General features: G+C 46.3%; 1 protein-coding gene across 4 annotated transcripts; it reads right to left on the bottom strand.

Moving 5' to 3' along the window:
* Nucleotides 1–985: 985 nt before the first annotated feature.
* ARHGAP1 (Rho GTPase activating protein 1) lies at nucleotides 986–26,768 on the bottom strand. 4 transcript variants are annotated; one of them, XM_033062443.1, is made up of 14 exons: nucleotides 26,697–26,768; nucleotides 21,625–21,808; nucleotides 20,751–20,843; nucleotides 15,499–15,528; nucleotides 10,192–10,279; nucleotides 9,840–9,971; nucleotides 9,256–9,342; nucleotides 8,589–8,687; nucleotides 7,801–7,908; nucleotides 6,549–6,625; nucleotides 6,097–6,174; nucleotides 5,420–5,548; nucleotides 5,176–5,279; nucleotides 986–4,772 (listed from the first exon to the last, which is right to left on the bottom strand). In XM_033062443.1, exons 2-14 carry the CDS (start codon nucleotides 21,761–21,763, stop codon nucleotides 4,593–4,595), a joined length of 1,344 nt encoding a protein of 447 aa, XP_032918334.1. In that variant the 5' UTR covers nucleotides 21,764–21,808; nucleotides 26,697–26,768; the 3' UTR covers nucleotides 986–4,592. The 4 variants fall into 4 exon arrangements, with proteins under 4 accessions (XP_032918334.1, XP_032918335.1, XP_032918336.1 ...); XM_033062444.1 differs by lacking the exon at nucleotides 26,697–26,768 and adding an exon at nucleotides 24,230–24,398; XM_033062445.2 differs by lacking the exon at nucleotides 26,697–26,768 and adding an exon at nucleotides 22,034–22,582.
* Between the last annotated feature and the right edge of the window lie 1,031 nt (nucleotides 26,769–27,799).

A 27,799-nucleotide genomic window follows, 5' to 3' on the forward strand; every position in this document is an offset into this window, starting at 1 on the left:
TGTCCAGTTGCAATGGTGTTCACACTGCATTCAGTACTGCCCATGGTTGCACATAATGTAGGTCCTGCCAACACCAGCTCTCTGTCAGGGACAGATGCACCTGCTCCTCAGTTCCTCTGAGCTGATGTTGCTACAGCACAATGCCAGGCAGCTCACTGTGACAAAGCCCAGAGCCAGGACCAGCTGCTGCACTAAGAGGAGGTTTGAGACCTCGCTGTACAGTTGGCATGTTAACCAGGTTGACCCCATTACAGGGGCCATGTCAACATGCAGGAGGGGAACTGGTAACACTGGGAAGCCCTTAACTGGACAATTTATGAACAGTAAAAACTGGCAAGCAGCACACAGCTTAGACATGCAAGTGTTGACATCAGCATTAACACATCATCCTGACACATCATTGCTGACATCCCAGCAGTCATCCCACCTACTGCCCAATGCTGATGGCCTTAGCTCCAGCACTCTCCATTCTACTCCCAATTCTTGCATCCTAGCCAAAAAACTTACTCATGTAACAAGCAAACTGCAGTCTTTAGGAAAAGGTAGTAAACTGAATATGGATCAGGGGAGTGTGCTGGTCCTAACCAGACTACTGGTCATCATATTAGCAATCCACATACACTGAAATGTGAAGGGGCAGGCTTCTGCTGCATGTATCACATGCAGCAGATAAATTTAGCCAGATAATGCTAAGGTAGCTCCCACTTGGCATCCTTGGCAATCCTAGAAGACTGCTCATCATGACAGGAACATGGTAATGGGGAAGAGGAACCCTCTTCAGGAAAGAGCCAAATATATACTACTTCGTTTTTGTTTTAACTCCATTTCCAGCCCAAGGCTCCTGCAAACTAGTATTTCTTCAGAGATACTCACATAGGATGCATTTCATACTTTCTTTTGTCCCTTGCAGCATGGTTGTATAGACAGCTTTACTTGTTTCTTGTAGATGTGCCACTGCTGCTGCTACTTGACAGACATATCTGGATCTGAGATTACATTTGATTTTTATTGAAATACAAAAAGTGCAAACTGTGAAATACAAGATTGGTGCAGATTAAAAGAAAATAAACAGTGTGAACTGTGAAAACCAAGGCCTGCACCTGATGAACATCAACAAAGAAGGCAGGGAACGCCAACAACAAAAGCAAGCCGAAATTTTTGCACAGGAGCCCCTGTGCATAAAAAAGGAAACTGAGACCAAACTGGCCCTCAGCTCTCTCGTGTCAGCACACAAGGCATCTGGATGGCCCCAGACGCCCTGTACCACCCAAATGCTCTGGTGTCAGTTCACAGCTTGGGCCATGGAGTGATCAGAGGCCATTAAGACAGCAGGAGGCTTAGCAGAGGGGAATGTTCTAGGTGCTAAAAGCAGGAGGCTGATGCAGAACAAGTACCCCACAGGAAGAAATGGCTAATAGCTAACCTGAAAGGTAAGCCAGGGAAGAGACCCTTGGGCAGCTCTATAGCAAGGAGAAAACTGAAACAGGCCAGCGCCTTAATTGTATACCACCCCTGACCTATACAAGGCAGAGAAACCCAGCGTAGCCAGCACCCTGCCCATGTGAGGAGGGAATTTAACCCCCCAGCTTTGGCAGGTGCAGGCCCTGGTGACCACCCACCTGGTACAGGCTGCAGGCAGGCCTGGGCCAGTTCCTTGCTCAGATCACAAGAGGAATATTTCAATACAAGGCATTCAGGAGAACAGACTGCAAAAGCAACCGTGGTTAATGTGCCTGCTCCAGGGCAGTCAGCAGCTCCAGCACAAGGAGCAGCAGAGGAAAGGGGATATTTACAGTGGGTCCTTTCCAGGATTTGCAAGCACTTTCCCACCATGAGCAGCAGTAGTTCCCTGAACACTCTCTGAATCTGCTCCCTGCAGGCACTGAACTGGAACAGGCTTTTATCCCTGCCTGCAGGGGGTGAACCAGCCTCTATTTTGCTAAAAAAGGAAATGTCATTTCAAGAATTCACTAAAAAAATCCCAGACCAAAAAATACCTAAATCCCAAAAAAAAAAAACCCTAAAATAAACCACCAAACTCCAGCCAGAATGCAGACACTTGCAGTATTCCCCACTTTCCCCCTGGACAGGAGCTACTTCCAGCACTGCTCCTCTGGCTACTGGGCAGGGAAGTCCTTGTTGCTCTGCAAGCCCAGAACATGCCACTTTCCTCAGAGAGTCCACAGGGCCAGGCCTCAATGCACTCAGGCACTTGGATTCCAGGTTGCTGAGCTTGGGCATTTGTCCCACAAGTTAGCTGGGCTTGCCTTTCCTCTAGGGAGATGAAGTCAGTGTCAGCTGCTGATACAATCAGAGCACCAAGTCTCCTTCTTCCCCTACCAAAGCCTCCACAGAGCAGGATGCCTGCAGGGAAAGAGGGGCTGCACTGGGCTCCCTCAGCCTCCACAGCCTTGCCCCTTAAACACAGGGGCAAATACACCTCTCTCCACGCTAGTCCACCCCAGATTACTCCTCTACAGCACACTAACCCTGCTAACTCACTCTAGAAAAGATCAGAGATGAATTAGGAGCAGATTATCTCTCCCTCCAAAACATTTACTTAGTTACTCCTGTGAATTGTTCAGGATGAAACAATTCATATCCTGAGCAAACAGGGAAGGATCCTACTTTTGGAAGAGGGAGACTTCAATTCAGCAGCCTGGTTAACCTCCATAGGGCAAAGTCTCCCGCTATCTAGAAAGGATCAGATCCAGTCCTATCTTAGAACATCTTTTGCTCCAGTTTTAGTAATGCTCACTTTCTTGTTCACTGCTCCCACCCACGTGTTGGTGTGCCTCCTCCAAGCCAGCTGGCTGGACCTGTGCTGCCTTGCAGAGCTGCCTACGTTTGCACCCATCCTCATTCCAAGGTTTAACAAAAAGAGCAATCTCCTTAATTCCTGCAGGAGATGCCACTTATTTTGATTACACCAGGGGCACTGACCCTTGGTCAGTGTTTAAAGGCAGGCTAAAATATTATGAAAAAGCAAATTCTATTTACTATCCAGTAGATTAAAAAAACAAACAAACAAAAAAACAGTTCTGCTTGGTCCAAAAGATTTGTCCCTGAAGCCAGATGCAGCAAGGAGCTCTGGCCCAGGCACACAGGGCACAAGATACAAAGATAAATCACACCAGTGAAGTAAGGCTAGAAGATCCCTCCTAAAACCCTGACAGGCCCAGGCTGAGGAGAAGGCTCTTTTAGGTCAGGTAATGGGAATGAGGCAACCCAAAGCCAACAGAGATGCTGTAACAGTATCACAGCTGCTTCAGGGAGATGCCAGGACCACTCCACTCTGAGCCTGACTTGCAGAGAACACGACCTCTCCAGCTGTGCCCAGGGCATACAGGATACATCTGGCCAGATGGCAGGGTGGAAGGTATGAACCCAGGAGGAGACACGGCAAAGGCCCTAGGCATGGAATAGCTGTTCCCTCACGGCTTTGGCACGAGTGCTCAGCACCTGGGCAGAAATTTGTAATCCAGGCCTGGTGCACTTCACAGTGAGGGTTAGCCCCAGTCCCCAGACCTTCCCTCAATGTCATGCTCTCTGTTACACTGTGCTGGGGAAAGTTGTGCTCAAAAAGACAGCTAACTAGTCAAGGCAGTCTGTGCTGTCAGCACAGATACATATGCCTGAAGAGGAGGCCTTGTGCTGCTGCCAGGACAGATGGTGATCCTCATGGTGTTCAGCAGCTCAGTGCCACCAGGGCACTTGCTCCTGCCATTCAGACTCACCAGCTGTCAAAGGGTCACAGCTGGCCTGCATGCACAGCCAGGCCTGGCATGAATCTTCTCAGCCAGGCTGGAAGTCCTGCTGGAGGGACAAACACACCTGAGCTGCATAACTACAGGAGGCAAGTCACCCACTACAGTCCAGCAAACACTGTAGTACATGGAGTGGATGACCCCAGAGGGACTGGGCTTTGGGCCACACTCACCTTCATTGTTTTGGAGTCTGACAGGTAACACAGCCCATTGCTGTGTGCCCATCCTTCACCTGTCTGCTAAAAGCTTGAGGTCTAGAGTGTGTTTGCAAGTACAGGACATGCTGCTGTCTGAAGCACAAGGGTTGCTGCTCCCTTTCCTGCTTTAGCTGCCCCTGGGGAAAGGCAGGATGCATGTTCAGTGCTGAGAAATGGCACTCACAGGAAGAATGCTTCCATCACAAAGCCCAGAAAGCCTGCCCTAGCCCAGACAGCCCAACTGAGGCAAGGAGGGGTGAGCTGGGACTATTGGGAGCTTGAACAAAAAGATCTGTGCTGAGGAAGAAACCAAGAGGGCAGAAAAACTGCACATAAGGGAAGGAGGAAAGAAAGGTCATCTGATAGAGCAGAAGACTGGTGATGAGCCCTGGAGGAGCTGCACTGGTAGGTTAGAACTCCAGTCTCAGCAGCTGGGAGACCAGCTCCCCTGCCCATCCAGAGCTGCAGGTCTCCTGCTCACTTACTTGCACCATCATCTCCACAGCCCTCACTCTGCTCATCACCCAGAAGATCAATGGTCCCTTTGTACTGGAGACAGCTTGGTGACAGCTCCAAGACAAAGAAGGGGGAAGGTGGGCACAGTGTGCAGGTGTGCGCTGGCCCTGATTCAGGCCTCTGCAGCCTCAAACAGCTCTTTCTGGTGGTCCAGCAGGAATTTGGTAAAGGTATTGATGGGATTGATGGCTTTTAGAGTGATGGCCACATCTTTGGCCCAGAGCAGATTTGGGCCAAACACAACTGCCAAGTTGGTGTTTGTCATCTTGTTTCTGTCACTGTGAGCAGAGACCTATGTGGGAAGGAAAGAGACCATTGTGAATCCTACAGAATAGCACAGCAGCTCCCCCCACCCTCCCCAAAGCCAGAGTTGACAGACCCAAAGAGAAAATGAGAGGAGAAAAGTCGGCCATGCTGTATCATAACAAAAGGACTAAGAGCACTGTCAGACAGTATCTCTACAAGTCCAGATCACCACTCACAATCATCCTTCTTGCGTGAATGGCCTTGCAGGGGCTTTCTTGGCAGCAGAAATTACTGTAAAGCAGATCTGAGACCCCTCTTCTACTCAGCTACTTTGTAGTTCTACCTCCAGCCTGGGGAGCTTTCAGCCTCGCTGGTATAGACCACACAGGCTGTATGTCTGCACCTCTCAGAGTTATGAGAGTTAAGCAAATGTTCAGGCTAGTGCTCACCTGCACCAGAAAGGCTGTCAGTAAACGGAGCACTTGGTAGTTTTCTTCTGGCAAATCCTGGAGTGTTTTGCGAACAACATCCACACGTTTCATCTCTTCCACACCTAAAAATCAAGAGAGATGGGACAATCCTCAGCACCCATCCTGTTGGCAGTCACAAGGTATCCCATGCACGTCCCTACTAAGACACCTTTGCCCTTAGCCAGTACAACATTCAGGAAGTAGCACACTTGCTACAACTCACTCTGGAAGCTGACAACATGGCTGTAGAGGCCAAAAGTGAGGAGGGGCTCAGGTAGCTCCCTCAAGAAGGTCTTGAGAATCACAGCAGGGAGGTGGACATCTTCATACTCCTGGAAATCTACAGGCACACCTGAGAAAGCAGAGCAGAGATTCAGTGATCACTGGCCAAAGCAGCACCTCCTCCAGACAAAGGACAGGACATGATGGTCAGAGCCCAAAACTAAGGAAGGGGTATTTTAAAGAACACAGAATCCTGAAGTACCACATCTTCTAACAGAGTGGAAAAATATGTCCCAAAATTATATACAAAGCAGCACTGAATCCAGCACTACCTCTTTAGGAATCATCAAATGCAACATGCCTAAGTTTCATTTTGGTTACCTTAAGTCCCTTCAATATAACCAGAGTAAGATGGCATATCCCACCCCAAGAATCAGGGAAACTTTCAGGAAAAAAAAAGGCTAGTAAGGGGAATATGAGTGGGAAGGAATATGCTTTCCACACAGCAGAAGTACCAGATACTTCTCCCTTGAAATTCAGGTCATACCCCAAGATGAGGCCTCACCTACACACCTATCAGAGAAGGAGAGGATTCATGATGGACTAGTTCCAACAAGGTTGCAGTTGGACAGTAGTAATTAGGGAATGAGAGGGGCTCAGATGTGTTTGGGCACTTACCCATATTGTATTTTTGCTGGACCTCTCTGACAACCTGCGTGTTTGCTGATCTCCGGAAAATCCCCTCTGTATTCAGAGCTGTGAAGTGATAGCAGATGGAGAAGAAAAAGATCAGCCATGTGAAGAGTCTTTAAAAATGCTGGCCTTAACAATTGTAAATTCATGCTGTGGGGCATTCAGACAGATATTAACAAGCCTCTCTTTTAGAGCACCACAATTCTTTCTGCTTCCACTATCACACAAGGAGCATTTGGCTACTTTTATGCAAGTGGGAACGTGGACTCCTGAATGGTCTCCTAAGCCTTCCACAATATCACTTGAAGGCTAACTCACCTAGTTCAGGTTTTACACCCTATTCTAGACTGTTGTTCTTCATCTTACCACAGTCTTGATGGGAGCTTGGACAGAACAGAGGTCACTGATACGGGACTGTAGCTTCCCCAAACACTTACCATGCTCCCGCAAGTGAGCAATGGTGTCTCTGACCACCAGAGGAACAGGAGACTGATCAGGGCTCTTCTCCCTGAGACTGCAGCAAGAAACAACAGGTTATACAGCTGTATGACAGCTACACAGGACTGGTCCTGCCCTACATGAAGTCTCCAACTCTTGAATTTGCCCATGCAAGCTGGACTACATATGACCTTGCTATCCCCATCCCTAATTCAGCCATTATTCCAGCCTTCTATACTCTTCACCCATCGTGTTACATCATTCACTGGAGCAACTATGAGCTCATTACTAGACCACCAGAATGTTTTTCCATCTTCAGCCTGTATATGCCAGGGCAAAGGGTTTCCCAGAAGGCAAGGATGCTAGTTATGAATCAAGTGAAAACAGTTAGGCTTCCTTTTTCCTTTCCCATAGGAGCAAGGGCAGAAAGAAGCTGATACATAAGAAAAAAAACTGGCCTCCACATTATCAACAAAATGGCTGTCAGGGAAAACCTTGTGATGCCAAGGTGCTCGCTGCCACCCTCACATTCGATTGTCCAGACTACTGATAGCTTGGAGCTGTTCACCCCTCCCAGGCTAACAAGCTCAGCCATCGCAGCACTATGGCAAACACCATCTGGAAATGTTGCACTGAAGTTGTGGAATGTGTTCCCAGACTGCCTCAGATAATGTGTCTAGCTACACAGTACTGGCTCCTCCTCATTCCCTGGAGAGGCAAAACCACACTCAGAGTTAAAAATACCTTAAACACTTAGTATCACCAGCCCTTGGCAGTGTCTGTATTTGCCTTTGTAACTGTGCAGGAATGGGGAGTGGGATTCACAAGGGTGAATAAAGGTGTTTTTAAAAGAGAATTTATGATTTGCAAAACAACTAAGAAGCAAATCTGCAGCACTGCTCAAAGTAGCATAGTCGTAAAGAGACTCTGTCAGCCTCCTACAGACTTCTTTTGCTTAAAAGGAATTTTCTAAGTGCCATATAGCTGTTCCCATGGCCCTTACTTTGTTCCTCCCTTAGTGACCCTAAGTTCCAAAAACAGTCTGACCCAGGGATCAAGAGGGTGGAACTGAACTGAGTTAGTCAGGATCTAAACATAAGCATAGAGTTCCTCAGGAAAATGATTAAAGTTTTGTAGGAAGTCTGAACTGCAAGAAATTTCACAGCCATTTTCTGCTGTTGTTCAGTAATAAATACAGTGACCTCATATCAAGCAAGTCAGGGCAAAAGTAACACACTCTGAAATACTCACTGCTGTAGGGAGACTCCAAACTGCTGGTTTGGCAGCGGTGGGCGTGGGGGTGTTGCCTTCTGGGGCACTTGCAAAGGTTTCTGCAGAGATCTCAGGTATTCATCATACCTGCAGCAAAACACAGGCCAGTAAAAAGCCATTCCATCTCCCAGAAAGTGCATGAACCCAGCACTGCACTCCCACTGGTAACAGTACCAGACTAGTATGACCGACTACACCTATGCAAAACCACCACAGGTAGTTCTGGAGCACGAGTACAAACATCTGGTTGCCAGAAAAAAAAGCAGGACGAAAAGGAGTATCCATCTGTAATTGAGTTGGAGCAGGTAACAGCGTGGGCAGGAGGCCAGGACAGCACTGCTTGTGATGAGACACTGCTTGTGTGGGACTGTGAAGCAATCTGGTAGGACTGAGATTATGGAAACTTTGGGAAGCCCCAAAGACAAGCAGAGCAGTGCAGAACGAGCTAAGCAGGTGCCCAGACAACAGGAGATGCACATCACCAGCTCCGGGTCAGTGATTAAGTTAGTATCTTGCAGAAAGTCCCCAAGGGGTGAGTGGGAGATGCAGGCTTGGTGGTCCACTGGGGGAGGATGTTTTAATTCAGAACAGGGGCCAAGGACATACAGGAAGGACTATAGAGAGAAACCAATTTTAAAGGCAACTTGTCACCACAATCTGCAAAACCACTGCCTGAGTAGAACAATCTCTTCCTTCCCTTGCAAATCTTTACAAAAAGTCCCCTCTCACAGAGCCCTAAGCAACGGGGAGACAGGCATTATTCTCACTTCAGCACTTGGTTTGGGATCCCCAACTGTTCCAGCTTCACGTACTCCTCCAGCTCACTAAGGTAATTCACATAAAAAATCTTTCGTCCAAATTTAAAGCTGAAAAAAAGGAGAAAGGTCGACACATGAGTAATTGCGAAATCCAGTTACAGAACTGACTTCTTACAGAACAGGAGAGCAGGGGACTGGAAGAAACACCAGTGGAGCAAAGGGTAGGTATGGCTGAGCAGCAGAGATGTCACCTGCATCACTCTCCCACTCCATCTATTTTACCAGGAGATGTAAAGACTTTCCAAGATACATTAGAAGCCCCAGCAGCAGCAGGCTCCCTGAAATGCTGGATTTCTCCTTCCTATGTTCAGCAATAGGCTTGAGAAGATTTTACTCCCAATTATTTCATAGATTTCAGTTTCACAATAAATTAAATATTTGAGTTGCAGAGCTAAATGTACTTGGCTGGAGAGAAAAGGAGTAGCACAGAGCTGCAAACTCTGTAGTTCCTAAAGATGTATTTCTGGTATGTGAGTATTTCTGAGCTCAGAAGTGGGGGGAGATAGAAAAAGGTGAGAGACTCCAGGCTTGGCAGCTTGTGCCCCTCTGAGAATGCCCCATTGCTCCCCTGCAGTGTGAGCATGCAGGTGAGCGTCCAATAGTGCTTCCTTCCTACCTGATCAGAGGCTTGAAGAGTATCAGCAGGGTCTTGATGAACATGGTTGGGTGCACAATATACAAGGCTTTGATGTTCTTTTTGTACCTGTCAAGAGAAACCTGGTAATGACAAGCTGCACTTTAAGCAGAGGAGCCAACCTTTCCACAAGATTAATGCACCCTGGTTGCTTCATCCCTTTTGCACTGAGCATCACCATGCCCCAGCACCCATAGCCTCTACTCTCCCATGCTCTGTAGCTGAGTCAGGCCACATGGCAGGCTAAGGGCATGTTACCCTGTATTCCAAGACTCATCTAAAAGCAGTGAGCAGCCTCGCCAGGAACCTACAATTATACCATGGGGCTGACAAACTTGCATCAGGTCCTGGGTTTGCTGCTTGTTTGTTGGCTTAAAGGATGTAACTACAGAAGGAGCTGTTTATCCTATGATTCAGTCTGCATTAAATAACAATTCACGTCCTTAAGCAGGAGAATAAGTGACAGTAAATTATGATCACCAAGCTATACAGGGGGCCTGGGGAAGATCTCTGTGTTAGGCTACAGAACAGCACATAACAGCCTTCCTTGCTGCAGCTTTACTCACTTGCGATCAAACTCCCTGTAGGCATCCCGCAACCAGCTCAGGGATGGCTTGTTCTCACTGGTTAGGCCATGGTGCAGGTACACCAGAGTGTAATCACTCTCCACATACTGGTCCAGTGTAAATTTCAGGTACCTGAGAAGAAAGAACTGATGAACTCACTTTGTGCTCTGCTACAGAGAGGCTCTTTTTGTGTGCCATAACAAGATTTGTATCTCCAGCAATGAGGTAAGCACCTGGGAGGACATGACCAGCTAAAGAAGCTACTGCAGATGGATCTGTCCCCAGGAATCGAGCAGCTGAGAATTAGGTCAGATTTAAGAAATTAACAGCAGTCTACTAAGGCTCTACTTACCCCAGCAGTTTCACATGATCTAGCTGATGACTTGGGGGCATCCGGCAGGCACTGAACAAAATGACTTTTCTTCCATATTTGTCGTCACCTGCAGATGAAAATGCCAGAGATTACAGAGATTTAAGGACTTCATTGTGGTCTTGGCAGCAAGGGGTAAAGAAAGAAAGAGAAACCACCATAACAAGGCACAGCTGCCAGCAAAGCTAAATCTGATTTTCAGCAGTTATCATGGGCCTAGTGTGGAAGCAAGAAACCTGAACACCAAAGGGCCTGGCAAGTCAACAGCGAGAATGAAGAACAGATTCCCTGCTCCAGCCCTGAAAGGAGAGGAAGGATTGGAAGCCAGGATACTTTGGGGTACATAGGGATGGAGGCAAGTACATAGCAGAATGCTCAGAGCATTAATCCTGCAAAGCTGTCTCTGGCACTGCTCCTGATGCACAAGTGTCCAGGGAGGTACAGGGAAAACCGCCCCCTCACTGGCACAATAACTCCTTCTGCCCTGCACACACTCCCAGACTAACTTCTAATAGTGTGGTGCATCTGTTTCTTGCTTCTCCTGAATCTTAGTCCTGCACACGGAACACAGGCCATTTCATACCCTGGAAACCAAGAAATTCCTAGAAAAAGAGCAGTTCCAGTTGCATCCCAAAAATGAGAAACAAGCATCATCATAAGTCTCTTCTACAGATGGGCCAAGCAGGGCTGCTGGATTCTCCAGGGGGATTGTAGAATAAGCTTTTCACTGCTTCTTATATCTTCCACCCACAGAGAAATCTTTCCAGCCTGAGACAGAAGGAGCTGCAAAGTGCAGCACAACAAAGCGTTCTTTGTAAAAGCCATGCAGAAAACAGTCCCCATCACACTGGAGCCAAATAACCCATAAAGCACCACCGTGTCATGGAGCACACTCCCAGCCACCACTTGAGGCTTCAGAGACAACAAGCCAAGTTTTCCCCAAAGCAAGTCTTCAACCATCAGTGGACTTCTGCCAGCAGAGATCTCAGCCCCATGAACAAAGCCCAAGCAGACACACATGGCCAAGCTTAGCAGACATGCTGGGGAATAGAGAGATTTGGATAAGTAAGAACCAGGTCGCAAATCTTGCGGACATACAGAGTTTGAGGGAAAAATCTAATTCTCTCCCAGACGCAACATCCAATCCATTTTCACAAAGTTGACTTCTTTTTAGCAGCAGTGGAGATGAAATGGTTCCTTTAGTATGAAGGGTGAAAATCTTCCCACCTTTTTAGCTACTCACCCTGCTCTGAAACCTGTGTTTTCTTGTCAAGCAGAGAGTGCAACAGTGAATGGGGCTGTTGAGGTTATACTCAACAATATCCTCCTTACTACCATATGGTAAACCATTTCCACAGACCACAGCACAGAAAAGCAGCAAGGATCACTACTTATGCAGGACAGACCTGCAATACATCATTCCTCTTGAAATAAATCATTTTCCCAGTGTGGATTTACAATATTCATGCAGCCATTTTCTTACCGTTGCACAGGCTCTGGTCCTCAACTACCACTTGGCTACACTTGCCATGCAGCAGCTGAGGTCTCGGAATGGCAAAGCTGATATTTCTGGGAACACTGTCTGTTAGCACCAGATGAACATTTGGTGCTGCAAATGGCAACCAGAGAACTCATACACATCAGCCATGACATTAACGCGCCACCAGTCTCCTTTTGCCCTCATCTAGCCAGAACAGATTCTCTTACTACTTGTTCATTTTTATTTTCACCTTGCAAGTCCCATTTTCAAGTCAGTCACCAGACAACACAGAATTTACTGATGCACACAAGCCAGAAATTCTACCAAAGCTAAGGACGCTGTGGCAGCAGTAGGTACGGACCAGGAAAGGGCAGCATAGGCCATCACACTGACATACACATGCGGAGATACGGGGTAGATAGGGAGTACGCATGACCTGGAATGCAGGACTAGGAGAGAGTGATGCAAGGCTCATCTGGAACAACCGGATACAGTCACAGCCAGGCGACAAGACCAACATCACATTGTATATCCCATGGTAGCCCACTCTCTGCCTAGCCCAGAGTTTCTTGGTAGCTTGCTATAAGCTTTAGGGGCAGGTCTAATGTAAAGAGTTGTCTAAAAGACTAAGGTTACAAAGGTGCAGGTTACAAAGCCCTGGGCAAGGAACACGGCATAATGTGACCCTTCCCATTGGTCTGGAGCAACTCATATGTCTCTGTCTAAAGGACGAAGGGTCTTGCCTGTATGAAGAACCAAGAAGATGCAGCATTTGAGAATCTGTTGAGTTTTATAGTCATGAAAGAGAATGGTCAGAAAGACAAGAGATGTTCGCAGATCATACATAGCTTTATGCTAAATTCAGAACAGGTGACATCTTCAGTTACCTGAGAGGCTGCATTTTGCACCAGAGCGGATGGTCTGAGGGCCAGATGCCGACTGTAAGCTTAATCAAGGCAGGCCTTCGTGGTGTGCAGTACAGCACCACGTTCGTGCCATGTCGTGGGTGGCCATACACTCAGCTCAGGCTTCTGGGCACAGATTATCAGACCTGACAAATCACAATTCGGGAACGACATACCTTAAATAGCTTTCTCTGAAATGACATAAAAGCCTACAGCAAGGCCTATGCAAAGTCCACAGTCTTGTTCCTTATATAGCCTCGGTGAAAATGTCTGGGATCGCTGGTAAAGAATAAACAGACAATCCATGATTCTGCCAAAGAGGAGATGGCATGTATCCCCTGGACAATTTCCAAGACCAAGTACATCAAAAGATAATCTACAGTGCCCTGGATGCCTGAAAAAGGAGTGGCCTGCTTTGCCTTCCAAATCAGAATGAATTTATGCATGAGACCTACAAAGTAACCAGCATGCCCTTTTCTGAGTTCTGGGTTTTGCTCCAGTTTCATCACATCGAGCTCAGCCTGTCAACAGAAACTTTCAAAATCATCAACTGCCAATCTTATTTCTACCTGACATGTATCTGATCAGTCTCTTTGCTCCAGACATGATAAACTCAAAAATTCAACATCAAAGCTGAACAATCAGTTGCTCCAATTTACAAACAAGAACCTAAAGCCCATGACATGCATTCTTGTTGGAGTAAACTACCTTCAGGTGGCCCCACCACCTCCTACGGAACAGATTCTTATCAGGTTTGATCTTTCCCAGATGCTCTATCCCTTGTACTATTTGCTTTCCTGTTTGCAGTATTAATCTTGTGTATCTAGGTTTTCACCCCTTGTTTGCAATTGCAAATGCCTGAAGTTTCCACTGAACACAACTATGGAGCATGAAGTAATCACTTGGCTTCTCAGGCTGCCTCCTACCTCTCCCAGGTGAGGAATGCTCAATAGCTAACAATAAACCAATAACCAATTATATAACATTAGTACTCACAGAGCGCCCCAAATCTGTAAGTCCATACATTAAAAATATTTTCAATGTACACTGGAATGTGATTCAGATTATTTTGCTTTTAACAATGAAGAGCAAGACAGTAGCCAATAACTAAAGCCTCTCCAGTCAAGACAGCTGCTCATCTAAAGAGATATGAGCTTGTAGCACTGGTGGACGTAAGCTCCTGAACATTGTTATGGCATGAAGACCTGAACTGCGCTTTTCCTCTCGCTCAAAAGGCAGCATTTCCAGGGCATTCCTAAGACAAGGAGCAAGAAAAATGACTGCTGTGTTTCCAAGCCGTGAGTGCAAGGCCAAACTTCTAAAAGGGCTGAAAATGAAATACTGAGATAAATGTTTCAGATTGAAACCTGCAGCAATACTAACGTATCACAGCAGAAATCCACATCAAGAAAGCAATAATGTCCCAAAACATTAAGGGCATTAAATGAATCTGCACAGCCAACATGGAAAATACATCTTTGGCATGCGAATCCTGTTATTTGCTATTTCTAGGTAAGTAGAAATATATCCATTAAATATCCTGAAATATATATATATCCTTTAGTATTTATGTAATGATTTGAGGCAGCCTAACTGCAGACTACTCATTCCTACCTTCATCAGGTCACCTCAGTTAAGTGCCCACCTTTTTGAAAGATTCAAATGGGAATACCCTAGTACTTTGATACTGAGAAAATGCAGATGGATAAAACTTGCCACCAAAAGCCAGGGTTACTGCTAAAACAGCAAAGTTAACAGAGTTCAGGGTGAAGGAAAGGGCACCAATACAGAATAATAGAACATTACTACACAAGTTTCACAAAGCTTAGCATGTTTAATCAGAGACACTGTCAGTAAAAAAACATGTCAAATGTAATTTCATTTCAGTTAATTGTGCTAAGCTTATGGCACAGCTGGGAAATGTTTAAGTATAAATGATTTTAGTTTCCTATTGAATTCCAGAGTGGATTTAGCCTTGAAGGAAAAGAAGGTTAAGGCGCTCAAAGCAGAAGTATTTTAATACGTGATTTTGTCCACTTCAATATTCCCAATATCCAAACACCGCCAGAATCAGAAAGCCTTATGAAGTGAATATAGCTTTAACTGATACAAAAGTATACTAGAGGGTCAGATTAAAGAATGCAGAATGGGAGGATGTCTGAGGGCATAGAAAAAGGGGAAGAAGACTCCACATAATGAGGAAATGAGAATCAGCATTTCCATGAATTGTGTGAAGGTCTTAGCAATAAGAATTTCACACCAATAGAAGTTTTCACGTACATTGAGAAGCATGAAAGCACCAGCAGCCAAATTATTGAGACCTAGGACTGAAGTCCGGAGAGTATTAACAAATGCTCAGCAAGCCCAGGGCAGTCAAGCACAGCTTCAGGCAAACAAGTTACCAGAACATGACTTCTCTGCAGCCAAATGGAGAAGAAATAGATAACATCTGCTTTCAGATGGAGAATCCAGTTTAAATGCCAGCTGCTTAGCACATGAGTGCAGCAGCAGATCACATGAAAGAATAGGAAGCAATCCTAGAATGAACTTCCAAAGCACATATGATAACAGGATAAACTGGAGTTCAAACTGAACTGGTCCAAGAAGGCCAACACCATGACAGGACAGACAGGATTTACACTGAGACCCATGAGCCCCAAAGTGCCCAAAGTAAAGCCCACACGCCAAATTTGGCTCAGATGATTCTGCTGTGCCTGAGGCAGAGGTGCAGCCCTCAGACAACAATTTTGTGCAGCCTTTGGACTCCTGAAAAATTGCCAGTGCAGCCTAAGGCTGAGCAAAGTTTGGGCTCCCCTGAGACAGTCCAGCTACAGGCCATGGTCATGCTAAAGGAATACCATGATCTACAGAACCAAATGTTAGTGCCACAAAAAATCTACCTACCTGGTTGGGCCTCATCAAGTGCACCCTGGTCTGGAGGAACAGAAAAAAAGTTATAGCAAGCCAAGCTTTGCATCCTTTCCCAGAAAGTACTCATGAGGGTAAAGTCTGAGAGCCTACCAGATTGCGATCGGGATGCATTTAACTGCTGTCTTACAGCATTCAGCCTCCTTCCATTTCATCTTTCCCCCATGCTCCTCTCCAAAGCAGCCTTATCTAACAGAGGCAATAACAGCAATGCTTGATTCCCAAATCTCCTCTTTGAATTTGCAACTAATTCTGTATAATCAAATTTCTTGTCCTTACTGTTACGTTTCCTCTGCCATCAAAATGGCAAATGTTGTACTGCCACTTTTAAAAGGGTTAATTGCAATTAATTATGAAGTTCTCTGAACAACTTCAGAAGTGTACAGAGAATAGCATACCACACGAATAACATATCCCACACGTATAACTTTTTTCCATGATTAGCAGATTCTGAATTTTAAAAAATTAATTGCCAATTAGAATAAATTTTTTAAAAGTTACTCTAGTTTATAAATGCATTTAGTATCACACCCAGCCCCTTTCCATCACTCTCACAGCTATATACTCAAAACTCACATGGACCTATCAAGACAGGAGCCTTTGCAGAACATGGCTCTAGGAAGAAATTCTCCATTCTCTTAGCCTCCCTTAGAAACTTAAAATTCCTTACTCTCTCTTCCCTTTACCTTGTATATCAAAATATGGTGCACAAACTGGGCTTGCTTTGGATGGACTCAATCCTACAGAGGCAATTAATCATCTTTTATCATATAAAACATTCTTACACAAATGAACAAACAAAAAAGTTAAAAGCCAGAAACCATATCCAAAAGCAGCAGAAATGCAGGCAGTCTGTTTTAATGGAGCCAGTAAAAACATATCATGCCTGAAGGGAAAAGGCCCCTTGTTACCCTTTGCTAATGGGTCTTTGCTGAGTCCATTAGCCACCAGACACCCTGCAACACACTTTCAACACAAGTTTTATCCGCCACTTCTACCTTTCCCTGCCTACAGAAACAACAGCTACTGGTGCTCCAAGATAGATTTTACTTCCCCATGTCAATCACTAACATTTACAGCAAATCATCAGCACTAGTCACAGCTGTGGCACCTGCAGCCATGTTTGTGGGGGAAGTTTGGTACCAGATTCACCAATGAAAACAGATTTACTGCTGAAATTGCAGCTTCAACCCAGTAACACAAAAGAAGATACACTCATAGCTCTCCACCTTGTTTTCCCACTGCAATTACAGTCTTACACATATTGGCATCACACCTTTTTAGGGAGGGCAGCCCCACAGATTGACAGTTAATGGTGTGAGGCAGCAGATTTCCCACACAAACTAGCAGAAACATGCTTTGAGCTCCAACAGAGTTTTGAAATCACAGGGCAGGGATTATGTAGCTGGAGTATATAGTGACAGCCACTTTTCTGACCACTTTCCATACCTTCAACTCTCCATGGCAGAGAGAAATTCATATGCAAATATATTTTAGGCCCCCATTTTCTTATGGCAAAAGAAAGCAAAGCAGTTATTGTGTAAAATGGGAATACTGATGAACCTCATAGCCATAGTTTTGCATACTGACCACAAAAAAGAGACCAGTATTTCAGACTGGGCAGCGAACAAGGAAGGAACACCTTGCCAGAGCTGACAAGAGCCCTGCTCTTCCCACAGTTTTCCAGTACAAACTGCCATCTCCCAAGATCTCCTTTAGACTATTATTACCTACCTGCCTAGTTTCGCAATTCAGCCTGTGCTAAAATTCAAGGCCAAGACTATGTCACATCTAATCTGCCTCAACCCCCAAGAAGATGGAAGCAGCACCTCTGCCATGTAAGAACTGGCAGGAGAACACAGAAATTCTCAACATAACAGAAACTTGTGATAGCTCCTTAATAGCCCTCAACCAGGAGCTCGTGTTTCCTCTGAATACTATATGATGTGAGCAAGGAAAAAAACACACTTTGCAGAAGTGGATTGTGCAAAGAAATCAAACCTCCTCTCTTTCACCTTCTGGGCACGTGTAAAGAAGAATTTCACTGCTACAGTGCTCACAAAAAGAGGCGCTCAGAGTCAAGAAGAACAAAACCACACAGAGACCTCTCCAGAGCCTGCGTAAAACACTCCATAAACACACACTTTAAGGCAGGTCTGAAAGAACCAGCAGAGAACCAACATCTTCCTTCAGAGAAGTATTAAGTCCTAGAACTAAAAGAATGTCTCCTTATACAAAAATACTGTGATTCCTAACAACACTCCAGTTCTGAGTACTCCCTCAGGACTGTGGCCCAGATGCCTTTTGCTGTCATCTTTGTGTAACACACCACCACTTGGGACAGCAGTGACATGCCTGCTCCTTTCCCATGGACAGCCTCTTCCCGCAAGGTCCTGGTCCCCAGAAGAAACAGGAGCATAGGGCACAAAGGAGAGTCTCCAGGAAACTGCTGCACTATTTTTAAGTGAAAAACAAACCCCAAAAACTTAATTTTCCTAACAAATTCTGCAAAATGTTTTTCAGTACTTTCCCCTCTTAGGTCAGATAGCCAGGCTTTTCAAATCCAGCATACCTTGGACTGAATCAGAAATTAAAGTCAACTAGAAAATGAGTGTGCTAATTCTTTATCATCAAAACTGGGCTTTTATTAAGTTATTAATACCATGCACATGTGCACCAAGAAGCAATTACTTTTCTGACCACACAGGATAACACTGGGATCATGGAGTTCAGCCTGAGGATGGGAACCCGTCTTCTGCTTTTGTCTCAAAATAGCATCATCATCCCAGAACATATTTCAGGGCACGCAGGAACAGAATTAGCTACAAGCTTTCTGCTCTGAAGTGCAGAACAGGGAAGGACATGGGAGAGAAAGCTAATGAATCAATACAATGGATAAAATTATCCTTGATCTGCTGCCATTTGCTAATATTTACAAGAGAACTAGGGTAATTTTGTTTCAGGCTCAGCATAGTCAGTGTTCATTGCACCTGGAGCTGCTGACAAACATAATTTGTCTGACAAACATAATTTGTCAGCAGAGTCAGACCTGAACAGTTTCATATTAATCCTACAGTGAGATTTTTATTCTCCAGACTACCTCTAATAGGATTTTTACAGACTTTCCCAGATTGTTTGTCTCCAACAACAATCCAGAGAACACTACCCTGTCTGATACCCTGAACAGTTAAAATTATCAACTACTGACCCCCAAAAAAAATAACAGCTTCACTCCAGAACCAAGACTACAAGTCAGACCCCTTTCAGGAGATGAGAAACCAGCAAGTCTCAAATCCATATGGCAGCAAATCCTCTATCTGGAGCTGTGCTCCAAGCTCTCTTAGTGCCAAGAAAGGCATCACACCACACACCGTGTGTGGGACCATCACATGCTTTCAGACACATCAGCTACCGGTGAAAATTGGCCAGCAAGAGCCAAGAACAGAAGCTTCTCTGAGCTGTTTCTGCACTATACAGAGACACTGCAGGGACACACAGCTCACTAGGAATACAAATTTAAACCACAACAGTGAAGAGTTCAGAATACAGGCATGGCTCCCAGTCAGCCATGACTCCCCCACAAAATCTTTTCAGGACGCTGGCTAATTGTTCAATAGCTACCCTAGACCATGTCAAATGGCTACATTCCAACAGCTGCTGACACACACCTCCACTGCAGTGATAGCCCATTCAGAGAGCTTGGCAAAGAAAAGGTCACGTTACCTCAGAACAGAAATCCTGCAGAAAGAGTGGTGTTTATGTCAGGAGGCAGCAGACAAAGTGTATCCTTGGTTTGGGCTGACATTCCAGTCTTATCAATGTCTCTGATCTGAACTCTGCTAAGAACTATGTCTGAAGCTTAGTCTAAAGTGAACAACTGTATCATTTAACTCACCCTTTCCCAGAGTCCTCAAACACCAGTTACCTCTGCCATTCACATTCCAAATATTCTGGCTATTATTACTGAAATGGTGGAGCCCACACATCTGTCCCTTTCCAGTCTCAGCAGCAGAGACCAGGGTGCAGACCTCTATAAATCCCAGTCCTGAAACTCCAGCACCATGGAAAAGAAGCTTAGTAATACATTTGTTAATGAAAACACTTTTGGCAAATTTGTAAGGCATAATGGCCCAAATGTCAACACCTGGCCTGTCAAACTGAGCAGGAGACAATAAACAACAAGGTTTTGAGTCTGCCATTATAATTTTGTTCCACAAATGATGAAACATGAGAGATCAGGAAAAAGAAAGCTCATTTGAGAAAACTGCCCAAAAAAGAATCATATTAAGACAACTCTTACCAAAGTAAGTGCCTGAGACTCTTTCTGTTGTGGTCAGACTCTGCTGCAGAAAAACCCTGAATCAGGAGGACTCCAGCTTGTGCCTCTGCTTCCTTGAAAATTCACATGTGGGCCAGGGACCAAGGTACAGAGGGATGGCAGTAAGAGGGGTAGGAGGTGGCAGCAGGAGAGGTAGAAGGTGGCTATAGTCAAGCAGGAAGCATGAATCAAGTCACAACAAGTCGAAGTGCTTCTTTTTTTTTTTTTAAACAAGGAACACAAGACAAACTGGCCTCACCCTTCACTCAGGCTCACCACAGTAACCTAAAGATTACTCCCAAAACTCTTTGTCATGGAGGTCTCAGCAGTATATCACCAAGGGTTAGTGTAAATAAAACAATATGGAAAAGAAAGCACAAAAAAATATCCAAATGCTTGTGACCCTGAATGAACAGGTCTTTCATTGTAGTGAAACACAGGCTCATTCCCCTTATTGCAGACTTCTGTACATGCTATTTCTGGACAGGATGGCAAGCTCTGGGCATTCAGATATGAGTGATGCCACCTACTGTGGAATATTCAGTCAGCTGAGGACCTAACAGCTGTATTACTTAACTAGGTAATTTCTGGGGCATTATCAAGCAAAAACCACTTTTGGGTTTGAGATGTCGTAAAGGGCCATATCTAAAACAATTCAGCAAAAGCAAGTGAGTCCTGATAATAATATAATCAAGTCAGCAAGAGCCAAGAAGTAACCCAAGTTTAGCTGAAGTCAATGGAAAATTACACACATCACATATTACATATATGAAGTCTGGTGTTCCTTCTGTGCCACCTGTCCTTGCTACTTGGGCTCGGCAAACAGCAGATGTCCCTAGAGCCCTATTAGAAAAGCCCTTCATCAGCCTAGTTGCAAAGACATCAAAGGAGAAAACAGAAAGGTTCCTACCTGCTACCTCCACAATGTGGTGCCTGGCGATATCATAGTAGGGATCATCCCACTGCAGGTGAGTGACAGGCTCAGGGGAGCCTTTGGAGTCATCTGCATAAAGTACAAAAAACAAGCAATCAGAAGTTGGTATCTGGAGTACATTGGCAAGTACAAAGAGATAGAGATATAAGAAAAAATGGCTCTTCTACATGGGAGGGAGTAATGTATGCAACTTTACACCTTGAAAACCCACTTTCAAAATTCTGAGTGGGCAAGAGCAGCAATGAGTTCAGGAGAGTCCTGTCAGTCCTACAAGATCCATATGTCCCTCAGAATGTACACTCCGTCAAACAACTGTTCAGATATGCCACAAATATTCACAAAGACAAAACCCAAGGATACTATCATGACTTTCTAGGAAAGGAGAATTTTAACACAGTGCCTTGATGGATGGTCATCTTGCACATCCTTCAGCTGATTTTCCTGACCTCTTTACTCATAGTTCATAGCATAGGATATCAGAGCAACAACTCAGATCTCCAGCCCCACCTTCCAGGTGGAATGGAGACCATTCCAGTCCAGGATGCCAAACTCTTCTGCAAGAGACCATAATGGAGGATACTCAAGGATTTGCAGCACATCTATACTGTCAGCATCAAAATGTAGCCAGGCACAGGACTGAGAAGAGCACATTTACAGCAGCTGGCTCTACACTTTCTAGTGCTGTTCAATACTGAGGATGATTCACTTGGGTGTGGTGCAAATTTAATGTGTCTATAAAGCTTTTAAATGGAGCTGGGGCTCTCTGTATATGTAGATATGACCACAATATTGCAGGACAAACAACTGCTTTTTGGCCAAAACCCAGAACCCAAACACGCAGGATACTTACCTGATTTGGGAAAAGCAGGGTCTTCATCTGCTGGCCAGTTCTTATCATCTATGGAGGCCAGTTTGAGCTGGCTAAGGGACTGGTTGGTATCATCCAAGTTCACGTCATCCTGAAGTTCCGACAGTGGGTCTGTAGCCATGGTCCCCAAATACTGCAGTTTATTTTGCAGTGTCTAGAACATGGACTGCAGAGATTGTTACGTGAGACACAGAGATCACAAATCTACCTCCCCACAGAGGTGCTGCCTCTTCTCACTGATTTCCCCCCAATACTCCCTTATCTTTACTTATCCAGATATTGTTTCCCCTCCCCCTTAATACAAGCAGGAACTCCTCCTCCTTGCCAGAGGCACTACATGTCAGATTCTTTCATGCCAATTGTTATCAAAGCCATCAAGAGCTGTACCAACCCTCTCAAGGAGTCTCTGCTTGACCACCGCTCTGGACAGAACAGTTTTTCTCTCCTGAAACACAAGCAGCACCAGGACTCTGAGGAAGGCGACAGGCTGCACCAGCCCCTGCCTGATACACTCCCTGTATGGCTCTGAGCTCTCCCTCCCTCCGAACAGCTGGCACAAAGCCCGGCTGTTTCCACAGTTGGCCCAGTGCTGGAAGCTTTCCCAAGAATCAACCCCCCTTCCTTCTCCTCATAATGGAGAACCAGAGCTCTCAACAACACTGAAGTGGGTGCTTCAGTGTGCTGGGATCTGAACAGAGAAGTGAGCAGTTCCTTAAAACAGGAATTTTAGGCTAAGCTAGTAAAACAGGGAGAACAATACACATACAATCCCCATCTCCTTTCAGCATCACCCAGTAAATCCTTTCTCCTACATAGCAGCTAGCAGCAAATCATCTCCTTCATTTAAAGCCATATTGCCTGAATGAGTAGTTTTCACCAAGCATGCCATAAGGAGACCAAAGAAATAAGAGGGTTCAAGAAACAGACAGCTCAGTGCATTTGCTGCTGTTTGCAAATATTTCTCACTCTCATCTGAAGCAGAAGATACATTAAAGCTGGGTCCGACCTAACACAGCATACAGGACCTCCTAAGAGTACCAACTCTTAGGGACAATCCTTGGGAAGCAGCAATTATCCCCTGAATTCAGTCTCCTGGAAGTAAGCAAGGAAACATTATAAAGGACAACTGTGTAGATCTGGATTGCTCACACAGACCACATGGACAGTAATTCAGTGGTCAGCAGGCAGCAAGCCAAGAGGAACTTTAGAAAAACAAAGTGACACCTTGCATCAGCAAGAGTCTCTACAACACTGTTTCACAGAGATGCTTGTGCTTATTTTGCTTTATGAGGAGAGCAAAGGGTTCAAAGATGATCTCAGGAGGCACAACACCTTAGTGTGAAAAGTATATTCGCAGTAAAGCTATTTCCTTTAGCAGAATGGAGAGGGGATAATGATGTTTTGCATCTTCCACTCCTAGAGCCTGAATGTGTATATTCATCCAGAGAAAACAATGAAACAGTTACTCAGACTGAGCACAGAGGACAAAACCCATGAGAGATTGAATTCTGGAAGGTGTCACATCCATGCTCAAGTCTATACTTGCCACCAAGCTTGGGGATGCATTTTGAGAGCAGAGAAAATTGGATATTCAATGGCTTTCCTCTGCCTTTGGACCATTCCAAGCTTATTACTTGCTTCCTGTCCTCCCTTATCTGCTACTCACCAGTTCACAGTTTTCACCTTTCTGGTCTCATAAAGGACTGGAAGCTACTACTAATCAAATGCATTGTTTCCCAAAATATGAAACAGCATGACATATACAGGCAGCAGGTCATCAAGACAGCACATCAGACACACAGGATCCCACCACTGCAGTCATGCAAAGATCCAAGCAAAATTACTCCTTGCCCTCTGGTGAGGGCTGCCAGAGCTGCCTGACCTCTAATCTCGACAGGGCAAGGAGCAAGAATTCAGGTTCCCTAGCACCGTGAGCTCATGCTGGAACCACGAAGCAGTGGAGCCAAGAGACGAGGACTTCCCACCCCTAGCAGCTGATCTGATTTCTATGGTAACAGCAGGCACTGACTCCTATGACTCAGCGAGCTTAGAGCATTTCCCATAGGAGCTCAGCAGCCCCAAAAGCCAGTGCTCCATGCTGAGGAAACATCCACGGCTCCCCAGGGCAGCCTCTCAGTATTCACAGCTCTCAAGGACTTCCCAGCCCTAGTGGGGACAGGGGACCCACATTTGGCCGCTGCCATCACTGAGATGCCTTTTATGGGAGATTCTCGGGAATGCCCAGTAGCAACCACTTCCCCAAATCCATTGAAACACTTGAGAACCAAATCCAAATCCCCCCACAGAGGAGTGATGGTACTGCCATAGGGCCAGCAAGTCACCAAGTGTCCTCACTTGTCCCTACACAGATCATCACTCGGCTTCACAGTCAACTTGCATCACTTGTCCAGAGACAGAAGAGAAAGTTGTTAGCACTGGGGGATTTCCCCTGAGGCATAAAATTAATCTTAGTGTGGCACCATGGTGGAAGAAGGAAGTTGTTAGTAGGGTCTGCATTGCAAAAAGAGCCCAGTGGATAGTGCTCTGGCCTCACCCCTTGGAAAAACAGACAAGGTTCTCCAGATACCTTCATGTGCTTTTCACAGCCAGCTCCATTCCTTGGCTATAGGTTACTGCTCCATGGTGTTAATGGAAGCAGGATCCAGAGCAGAAGACCTCTTAGATTTCAGGTCCTTGTTGTGAACCAGATTGTAGTACCCAGAGAGCCCCAGAAAGTTGCAGAATTTTCTCCAGTCCTTTCCCAACATGCAAAAGGCAAAAGCAAGGGGTCTCACGTCAGATAACCACACAGCAACTTAGGACATGTAATCCTCAAAGTGCTTGGAAACTAGGAGACTCTGAGAAGGAGAGAACTGAGTTAGGATGGAAGACACAAATTGAGGATTTTTACATAAGGATACACATTTCACTTTCCAATAGTGCAGCTGCATGAGATGCTTCCCTCAAAAATGATCCCAAAGGATCTGTCATTAAATGGAAAGTCCGTATGTATCATGGTGATATAGTTTTTAAAATGGGTAAAGAGTTTGCTAAAAACATTTCATGTTTTTTTAACAATAAAAGAGCATTTAACTCACTTTAAAAATTGCACCTGTTTTATGTAAGTGTCATGACAAGATGCTCATGGTACAATCCATATAGCAAATAATAAGAAAAATCACATGCCTAGATTTAAAAATGAAAAATTCTAGCCAAATATTTAACAACTGAAGAATCACACATGGCAGCAGAAGCATTTACTTTCTGCCAGGCTCTAAAGAACCTTTTTTCCAAGTATTTAAGTACGTTTTCTGCACTGTACCTAGACATTTGCTGTGCAATAAAAATTAATTATCGTAGATAAGAGAGACATGTGATAGAGAACAGCACATTCTGCTAAATGAGACCATTAAATACAATTTTCACACAAATTCTGAGCTGAAGATTCCTTATATAAGATCCAGAATTTACCCAGGGAAGACTATTCACTTATATCCAGGAAAACTTGGTAGCTGCTGTTAATGCAAAATATATTTTTTCTGCAATTTTAGTTTCACTTCTTTTCTACCATTTATTTCTGAGTTACACCTGCTTGGTAGTGTCCTCTTCCTGTTTTTCTTCCAGATGTACTATTAGTTCAGAAGTGAATTACACTTCAAAATATGTCCATGCATATATTACCACACCCTGGAGCTGTACAAACAATAAAAGAATCACAGAAGTAAAGTGGCCTCTTTTCCGATGAACAAGTAATGGGCAGATGCAACACAGACGCAGTTCCGGGATTATTTTTCTGACTCTGCTGCTATCCACACCTCCTCCCAGTTTCGGCTTATTTGCAGAAATGTCTCTTTCTCTGTACGCATCAATCAAGACCCTGCACTTTGCTAGTGGTAAAAACAAGCACATTGCAAGAAAAGGGAGCAGTTACTCAGCAGCAGACCTTCAGAGTATTCACACGCATTAATGAGTTCCAGAACCAAGACTCACCCACAAAGCCCACTCCGCGTCTTCCCTCACATCAAGACTGATGTGAGACAATGAGAGCATCACTACTCTGGCACTACCCTGAAAGAACCTAGAGGTCAAGGGCCAGACCTTGTCATGGCTTACCATGACCACTAAACTCAGGACAGACAAACTACTGCTCAGGAAGATCTTTGGTCCTTCATTATTGCAACAGCTTTTTAATTGAGCAGCCTTCCTTCCCTAGTCATCTCAATCCGTTTTTGCTGAAGGCCACCTCTGTGTCCGCTGGCAATCCACCCTAGCGAGCACTCAACCTCCCCTTATTGGTTCTCTGCAGGGTCTGAGAGCAAAAGTGTCCTCTCCGGAGCTGCTGCAGAGCCCAGAGGCTGCTCGCAGTGCTGTGCAGGACCCACCCAGGACTCACACGTGAGGGAGGCAGTGGAGCACACACAACCCTGCGCGGGCTGCACCCCTCCTCCTCCTCCTCATCCCTTCCACCATACATCTGTTCTCTCCCGTTCCATTCCATTCATCTCCTGTGAGACCTCTGAGCGAACACCAAGATTGCTTAGAGACTCACAGATTTGCTATATACGACGTTGAAACAAAGGTCCCCTAGTACACGCCAACTGCCCGAAGGCAGGACAAGTACCAGCCCCTGCTGCTGAGCACCGGGTTAATGGCAGCCAGCCCCAGCGCCGGCCCGCCACAGCCGCCGAGGTCGGGAGCAACCAGCAGCAGGCCCGGCGGCGCCGCTCCGGCGGTACCTGCACCGCCAGCCCCGATCGGCGCGGAGCAGCACACCGCGGGCTCCCGGGCCCGCTCTCCCCGCCCAGGTGCCCGCGGCGCTTCGCCAGCCGCGCTCTTCCCGTCAGGCGCACAGCGAGCCGCTCCCTCACGCAGGGCGAACCTGGCAACACCCGGACGGAGCGCTCGGGGCCCCGGGCCCAGCCCCAACCCCAGCCTCGCCCCCAGGCCGCTCCCCAGCCCCAGCAGCACCAGGACAGGCCGGCGGGCACCTCCGCTGCAGGCAGGGCCCGGCAGCGCTCCCCGGGCACCCCATGCCGCCCCGCCGGTGCTCGTACCTGCCGCCGCGGCCGCCCGCCTGTCACCGTCCTCCCGCCGGAAGCGCGGCCTCGCCGCCCGGGGAATCTGCCCCGCCCCGCCCGCTGCCGGCGCCGTCCGGGCGCGTCCGCCGCTCCCTTGTAGCGTTCCGCCGGCACGGAGCGCCTGAGGGTGAGGGGGGGCCGCGGAGGCGCGGGATCCCGGGGCACCCCCGCAGGCGGAGCCCCTCCTAGGTGCGTGCCGGGGCCCAGTGAGGGCGGGATGAGCGGCCCGGCCTTCCCGAGCGTCGGGTTCGCGCCTTCAGCTGTCCCCGGCACGTGTGCGCCCTGCAACCCCCGCGGGATGGAACTTGCGTCGCTTTTAGGAGCTACCAGCCGAGAAAAGAGCGTGTCGCCCTGTTTTATGCCAGTCATGACAATACGTCCTAGAAATACTACTCATGAAACAATAGGAATGCTGCACGGCTACTATCTGTGGTGAGAAATCAGAGATTCGTCCTTCTTCCCCAGTTTAAAAGGGAAAAAGATCATAAAAGTAATGGTCCTGATGGCAGAACCCCAGGATTACTGCATCCATTACTGTATCCATCTCCAGCGTTCATCTTCCTCTTAGCCAGCAGCAATCATAACAGCCAGCATTAATTCACCCACCATGCCTTTGTGTTTGTGTGCAGGATCCTGAGGTCTCCAAGGCAGAAGCTGATGATACCACAGTCCTCAATGACCCTCTTAGCAGACTGCCCACCCAATATTTCCATAGGCTGCAGGAAGCTTCCAAACATGAGCCGTAGCAAGCCAGGGTGCTGGGGACTGAGAATCAGCATGTCGAGCCCATCTCAACCGTTGTGACCAGTGGCAGGTGCAAAGAATTGGATAAGGTGTGGATCCCAGATCTGCAGCATAAAAAAGTGGAAATAGGTCAGCAGGCAGCAAGTCCTGGAGACCTGGATTGGTTATCTCCTTCAAAGAGGGTTTGATTCAGTGCTCCCTTGGTTGGCAAGCCATGCTCTGGCCAGCCCACTCCAGAAGTACCTGCAGGACAACTGGGCAGGAACCCCAGAAGCTCAGTCCTACAAAAGGAGAGACTGTAAGATTTGTGAGGAGGAGAACAAAGCTTCCAAAAT

Source organism: Catharus ustulatus, chromosome 6 (assembly GCF_009819885.2).
Source record: "Catharus ustulatus isolate bCatUst1 chromosome 6, bCatUst1.pri.v2, whole genome shotgun sequence".
Lineage (NCBI taxonomy): Eukaryota > Metazoa > Chordata > Aves > Passeriformes > Turdidae > Catharus > Catharus ustulatus.